Genomic DNA, 7,809 nt, shown 5'->3' with positions numbered 1-7,809 from the left:
GGAGCGGATGGAAAACTGCACTTACTTTCTTTAAATCCCACAGATGCAGTGGCCATCAAGTTACTTCATATATGTATATTGGATACAAGCTCTGTGGTGCAGAAAATCATTGTTTGCTTTGTAAGATGATCGGCAATAAATATATCTAAACAATACACCCTGTCCAAGGCTTGAACCCCTGACTGCACTGGCCACAGGTTCAAGTTCTTCCCAACTGAGCTACCAGCCAGATCCTCTTAAATTGACCACTCATGTGGGCCTAATGACTTTAAAAAATAAACCATTTCAAAAGCTTGTGTTTTAGATGTGTTTGGGTTGGAGATAAACTCTGGAGCACAGCTTCTGCTGTTCTTAAAAGCATGTTGCAGATAAAAACTATATTGAAGCAGACATAAAACAGCATAATTTTCAGGCAAATAATAAGATGTTCTTTATTTGTGCCTTTATTACAACTTATAAAAGAATACATTGATTAAAAACAACTATGTGGAGCCGTATGTATTGTGGAGGAAGTCAATGACCGCAGACGTACTGGATAAGTTATTGAACAGTCTCCTCTCGGGCTGAGAGGTGATGCGTTCCAGCATGTAAATCAGGTGATGGTGGAAACAGCTGAACGGGGTCCCGTGTTCCACAGCGGTGTCCACCCAGTCCCACACACACTGCAGTGGGGTCTCCTCGTACCCTGCGAACATGGCAGGATTGGCCAGCAACCCCCGAGCAGCCATCACACCTGCAGAAATTCAAAGATATCAGATGTAAGATCATACATGTGGAGAGTTCAGAAGCAGCTGCATTAAACTGACACGCACCATCCACCCCTGTGAGGGCGTAGGTGGCCTCCACATCCTGCATGCTCTTGATGTCACCATTAGCGATGACTGGGATGGAAAGACTGTCCTTGATGGTCTTGATGGCATCATAATGAACAGGCTGGTGCCGCTCGTCGGCTGTACGCCCGTGAACTGTAATCCATGAGACACCTGCTGCCGCAGCCTTCTGACAGAGATCCACTGTCCTCCTGAGGTCTTTGTGAATCCTGAAGACAAGAAAAAAAACAACACTGGCCGTAAATGGTCAAGGCAATAAATATATATGTATATATGTACAGTTGCAAGAAAAAGTATGTGAACCACTTGCAGAATCTGTGAAAATGTGCAAAATTTTAACAAAATAAAAGAGATCATACAAAATGCATGTTATTTTTTATTTAGTACTGTCCTGAGTAAGATATTTTACATAAAAGATGTTTACATATAGTCCATAAGACAAAAAAATAGCTGAATTTATTAAAATAACCCCATTCATAAGTATGTGAACCATTGATTCTTAATACTGTGTGTGGTTACCTGGATGAGCTACGACTGTTTGTTTGTTGTTTTGTGATGGTTGTTCATGAGTCCCTTGTTTGCTAAACTGAGCTCTATTCTTCAGAAAAAATCTCCAGGTCCCAAAAATTCTTCAGTTTTCCAGCATCTTTTGCATATTTGAACCCTTTACAGCAGTGACTGAATGATTTTGAGATCCATCTTTTCACACTGAGGACAACTGAGGGACTCAAACACAACTATTAAAAAAGGTTCAAACATTCACTGATGCTCCAGAAGAAAACATGATGCATTAAGAGTCAGGGGTGAAAACTTTTGAACAGGATGCAGATTTTTCTTATTTCGCTTGAATATCATTTTTTTTCATTTAGTACTGCCCTTCGGAAGCAACAGAAGATACTTTCATGTTTCCCGGAAGACAAATTAAATACAATTTACCTTGATTTTCAAATGTTTTCACCCCCCTTCTATTAATGCATCATGTTTTTTTCTGGAGCATCAGTGAATGTTTGAACCTTTTTTAATAGTTGTGTTTGAGTCCCTCAGTTGTCCTCAGTGTGAAAAGATGGATCTCAAAATCATACAGTCACTGCTGTAAAGGGTTCAAATATGCAAAAAATCCTCGAAAACTGAAGAATCTGCAGGACCTGGAGGATTTTTCTGAAGAACAGAACTCAGTTTAACTGCTCAGGACAAACAAGAGACTCATGAACAACCATCACACAACAAACAAACAGTCGTAGATCATCCAGGTAACCACACACAGTATTAAGAATCAATGGTTCACAAACTTATGAATGGGGTTATTTTAATAAATTCAGCTATTTTTTTTGTCTTGTGGATTATATGTAAACATCTTTTATGTAAAATATCTTATTCAGGACAGTACTAAATAAAAAATAACATGCATTTTGTATTATCTCCCTTATTTTGTTAAAATTATTAACATTTTCACAGATTCTGCAAGTGGTTCACATACTTTTTCTTGCAACTGTATATATATATATATATATATATATATACACACACACTGTAATATATAAACTGTAATATTGTGAAATATTATTATAAATTAAAATAACTGTTTTCTATTTGAATATATTGTAAAATATAATTTATTTCTGTGATCAAAGCTGAATTTTCAGCATCATTACTCCAGTCTTCAGTGTCACATGATCCTTCAGAAATCATTCTAATATGCTGATTTGCTGCTCAAGAAACATTTATTATTATTATTATTATCATTATCATTATCAATGTTGAAAAGAGTTGATGAATAGATAGTTAAATGAACAGCATTTATTTATTTATTACATTTATTAAAGCATTTATTAACCCTGAAGCATCCTTCATACAGCAGCCCTTAATGAGTCCTTCGTGGAGAAATTTGGGCACGAATGTCACAGTTGTGATCCCAATTTTTTTTTTTTTTTTTTTTTTTTTTTAAATAAATGTCATAACACTATCTTCACGAAAGTAAAAACACTCAATTTGTGCAGTTCTTTTGTGATTTTTCTGTATTTATGACCTCTAAAATTACTCCATTGACTTTCATGTAAAATATGCTTATTTTTTTTTAATGTTTTTTTTTTTTTTACTTCAGTAAAATATTCATTCCAGTAAGTCGAAATAGCCAAACCCCAAAATTTGGCATTGATGACATCTGGTGCCATATGTTGGTATATCAATGGCCACTAGATGGCTGTAGTACTCACTGGCTGCATAGTATGAAATCTATAAACCAATGTTTTAACAAACTTAACCTCTCAAGTTTTAGATTTTATCACAAGTTAAAATTGTAGAATTTGGAAAAAACAAAAAACAAAAAAAAAACATTTGTGTTGGGTGAGACTACAAAGATGCCAAAATATGCTTACAGACAAACCTGACCATGCTATAAGGAAAAGACAAAGTAGAATAACCATTTATTTCTAACAAAAAACAAAATGTCAAATATAGGTTATAGGCTTATTCAATGCTTTGTTTGTGGATGTGTTTGTGTGTGTGGGCCACATTGAGAATGTTGTATAGGCTCACCCCTTCATTTATGTGTATGATCTGCATTTTGTTGGATTTATTGATTTCTATTGGACAAATAAAAAAAATTGCTCTGAATTATAGTCTCATCCATTCATTTCCTATGGGTTGCCCACTAGAGTCGACGAAGGACCGATTAAGGATTTTTTTTTTTTTTTGTATGTTCAGGTGGCAAATTTAGGAAAAGTAGCCAAGTCTTCTAACACTCAGATTGAAGAAACCATTTTTATAAAAAAAAAAAAAATAAATAAAATAAAATTGCCCACATTTGTCCCCAAGGACCATTTAGGGTTAAATAGAAATCTTCTGTAACATTATAAATGTTTTTACTGACACTTTTGATCAATTTAATGCCTTTTTGAGCAGCAAATCATCATATTAGAATGATTTCTGAAGGATCGTGTGACACTGAAGACTGGAGTAATGATGCTGAAAATTCAGCTTTGATCACAGGAATAAATTACATTTTAAAATATATTCACATTGAAAACAGTTATTTTAAATTGTAAAAATATTTCACAATTTTACTGTTTTTACTGTACTTTTGATCAAATAAATGCAGCCTTGGTGAGCAGAAAAGACTGTATGTATGCGGATAAAGTTGGACATATATCCAACTTTATATAAACAGCTAGGCAATAATATGGTTATATTTGGCAACAAAATCAAAAAAAATTCAGGCAGTTGAGAAATGTAAAATTTTGCTATATGAACAGCATACTGACAATTAAAACATGTTAAAAACACACTGCTTTAAAGTTATCAATAGTCCAACTGTCCAATAATTTCAACAACTTTTAAATTAAAGACATTTTTCAAAATCATTAATACAAGTTAACAAAATGAGCGTACTTTAAAGTCAGGAAATCATATGCTCACCTTATTTTAATGGATACTGCATAGTTGGGGTTGTCTATTTGGTTTCGGACATGCCTAACCATGTCTTTCACAAGCTCAGGTTTGTTAATCAGACACGCACCGTAGCCTTCAGACACGGCCCACCTGCAACAAACACATCCACATGACTGCTGTCAGAGGAAGAAATGCTATGAAACTGCAGATTCCATTCACACGAGATCCACCAATAGCAAACCAAAGCCATCCAATCAATTCCCGATGGACAAAATCAAGCCCCGCTCTACATTTGTTCTTGTTTGAGAAGCTGTTTCACTTAGATATACAATAAGGAAGAAAAAAAGTATCATAACTTCCGTTTCATGGAAATGCACTAAAACCTTCTGATACATACATTATGTATCTTAAATAATCCTCTATTAGTATTCCTTAGTTTTAAAGCACAGTGTGAACTCTCATTTATGCATACATTACTCTGAATATCAGCATTACCTTTGCGGACAGCCACAGTTCAAATCCACCCCATCTGAGAAAGGGGAAACCACACATGCAGCATCTGCCAGCGTCTGTGCGTCCTTCGCAGCAAACTGGACAATTAAGGGTCGGTCAGCTAAGAAGCAAACACATGTTTAAATGGCATGAGTAGCTAAAGCAGAAGGCTGTGACAGTGACTCAACTAAAGGTGAAAGGTAGCGTTGCATCTAATTAGTCTCATTGAGAAAACTGAGGTCAAGTTTATGAGTAAACCAAGTTAATTTTCCCAATAAATTATGCACTGGACGGGATCTCTCAGACTCAGACAGTTTTTTTTATGTAAACAATGTTAATATTTTTATTTGAAAAGGTTAGCTTAATGCCCAATGGCTCAACTTAACCCTAGACATGTCAAGAGTTAAGTTGACATGTCATAAGCAGTTGCTTATTAGCATGCATATTACTAGGATATTGGCTGTTTATTAGTACTTATAAAGCACATATTAATCCCTTATTCTGCATGACCATATTCTATGTCCCTTAATGCATAAACTTAACAACTAATAAGCAGTATTTAGGAGTTTACACTGTGTTTCAAATTATTATGCAAGTGACATATCAGTAGGATTTCAGTACAATAAACATTCAGATTTTAGTTTTTCTAAGAAAGTGTTTGTTTGTTAATTTATCCATGTCTTTTTAGATAACTGGTATCAATCTCAGACAAAATAGTTTGCCCTATTAAGGATGTTGTTCCACATTATTAAGCAAGTCTCAGTTCTCATGCAATATGGGGAGGAAGAAAGATCTTTCTGAAGATGAAAAGCATGAAAACAACTAATATTGTGTGAAAACTGAATGGAGATTATTGAATTATCATAAGATTTGTGAATGATTTAGAGCACAGCAGAACTCGGTCAGATAAAGGCTTATTAAGGAAAGTTTCTGTCAAACAAGTTAATTGTATTAAAAGGGCAGCTATAAAAAAGCCGGTGTTGAGCAGCAAACAGGTATTTGAAGCTGCTGGTGTCTCTGGAGTCTCAAGAAGCTCTTCATGCAGGCTGGCAGTTGTGTGTAAAGATGCATTTCAGCCACTCCTAACCAAAGCTCACAAAGAGAAACATTTACGGTGGGTGTAGTAATACATTTTCAAACAGTTTTATTGCTGTGGTGTTTTTTTGCAGCATGGGATAGTCCATATTGCATTTTGTATTTCAGAAGGCACTATCCTTCTTTTTATACCATAGCTGAAAATGGCCAGTTATGAACTCCACATATCTTGCAGAAGTCATTTCGACACCCTCAGAGACCCTAAAGGGACCTTCCACCTCACTTCCCAATATTCCAGCCCAAATCATCACCCGCCAGCTCCTTGCTGACGTCGCAGTCTTGTTGGAACATGGCCATTCACCAACCATCCAGAAATCCATCCATTTAGACCATCCATTGTAGTACGGCATTCATCAGTGAATAAAACTATTTAAAAGTGAGTCTTCATGTATTTCTAAACCCACTGTAAATGTTTCTCTTTGAGCTTTGGTTAGGAGTGGCTGAAATGCATCTTTACACACAACTGCCAGCCTGCATGGAGAGCTTCTTGAGACTCCAGAGACACCAGCAGCTTCAAATACCTGTTTTGCTGCTCAACACTGGCTTTTTTTTTTTATAGCTGCCCTTTTAATACAATTACTTTTTTTGACAGAAACTTTCCTTAATAAGCCTTTATCTGACCGAGTTCTGCTGTGCTCTAAATCACTCACAAATCTTATGATAATTCGATAATCTCCATTCAGTTTTCACAGAATCATTTTGCACCATTTCATGCTTTTCATCTTCAGAAAGATCTTTCTTCCTCCCCATATTGCATGAGAACTGAGACTTGCTTAATAATGTGGAACAACATCTTTAAGCAAGTCTCAGTTCTCATGCAATATGGGGAGGATCTTACCTAAGTACCTGGCAAACTATTTTATCTGAGATTGATACCAGTTATCTAAAAAGACATGGATACATAAACAAACAAACACTTTCTTAGAAAAACTAAAATCTGAATGTTTATAGTACTGAAATCCTACTGATATGTCACTTGCATAATAATTTGAAACGCAGTGTATTGAGGCAAAAGTCATAGTTAATAGTGAGAATTGGACCTTAAAATAAACTGTGACCCAAAATTGTCAATTTACCTATTTAATCTATACCATGGTGGTTATAATTTTGCATATTATCGCACATGCACAATTTATGGTAATATAGACATTTTCACACGTGATGTCAGTGTTTTTATTTACTTTTATGTGATAAATAATTTTAATGCATTGTGACAGTTTTTCATGTCTGAAGTAAACTTTGGGCACTAAAGCAAAACTGAAAACCACAACTTCAAGAAAAAGTCTACACATCTACAGTACAGATCATATCTGAACTACGACTTACTCTTATTGGTGGTGAATTCGCTGTCTCTGGCTTTTGCAGAGCGCATGAAATCAGCTGCAATGATCATTGGGGTGAAACATACATCACAGTCATATTTCCTCACTAAACATCTGAAAGCCAACCTGAAAAAAAGCAAGAATAAACCATTCAGTACAACAAAATATTACATTACAGGAATCAGTTCAATACTGTCTAACTTACTTTGAGTAACGGACCATGGGTGCACATACTCTGACTGGCCTTCCCCTGTTAAACAAGTCCATGATATTCCCATTGTCCATTGTTATATTATTGTGGACGTCTGTCATAAATTCCGCGACTCACACTCCTGAAATCATTGGCAAAACGCGCAGTTCAAATACTCAGTATTAAAATTAAAATGTACTCCATTTTAGTTACAAACAGTACACGTGCATTCCCTTAAAAAAGCGCGTTCTGGATAGTAAACATTAGACTAGCATCAACAAGCACTGGCTTGTTGAGATTCACACGCGTATTAGTTTGTCACTTCCGTGTGTCAGTGTTAGTGGGTGTGGTTAACCGTTGACCTTTTTTGCAAGAAACGAAATTCATATTTATTTTCAATTATAACACGATAGATTATGACATAAATTAATAGAGTACCTCGAAAATGTTTCTAAAACTAGTTAAATCAACATTGCAATAAAATTGTGTCCGT

The 7,809-nt window shown here is 35.4% G+C and overlaps 1 protein-coding gene across 1 annotated transcript; it reads right to left on the bottom strand.

Annotated features, from left to right (window-relative positions):
- Positions 1–405: 405 nt before the first annotated feature.
- Positions 406–7,656, bottom strand: dus4l (dihydrouridine synthase 4-like (S. cerevisiae)). Its single transcript, XM_051892465.1, has 6 exons — positions 7,332–7,656; positions 7,131–7,252; positions 4,713–4,830; positions 4,245–4,367; positions 813–1,039; positions 406–733 (listed from the first exon to the last, which is right to left on the bottom strand). Exons 1-6 carry the CDS (start codon positions 7,436–7,438, stop codon positions 483–485), a joined length of 948 nt encoding a protein of 315 aa, XP_051748425.1. The 5' UTR covers positions 7,439–7,656; the 3' UTR covers positions 406–482.
- Between the last annotated feature and the right edge of the window lie 153 nt (positions 7,657–7,809).

Source organism: Ctenopharyngodon idella, chromosome 4 (assembly GCF_019924925.1).
Source record: "Ctenopharyngodon idella isolate HZGC_01 chromosome 4, HZGC01, whole genome shotgun sequence".
NCBI classification, from domain to species: domain Eukaryota; kingdom Metazoa; phylum Chordata; class Actinopteri; order Cypriniformes; family Xenocyprididae; genus Ctenopharyngodon; species Ctenopharyngodon idella.
This window is presented reverse-complemented; position numbering and strand designations above follow the sequence as displayed.

Coding starts and splice junctions, on each gene's coding strand:
- dus4l (XM_051892465.1), bottom strand. CDS start 7,438: ATGACAGACGTCCACAATAATATAACAATGGACAATGGGAATATCATG. Junction 7,253..7,331: donor CCCATGGTCCGTTACTCAAA/GTAAGTTAGACA, acceptor GCTTTTTTTCAG/GTTGGCTTTCAGATGTTTAG. Junction 734..812: donor CGCCCTCACAGGGGTGGATG/GTGCGTGTCAGT, acceptor GAATTTCTGCAG/GTGTGATGGCTGCTCGGGGG.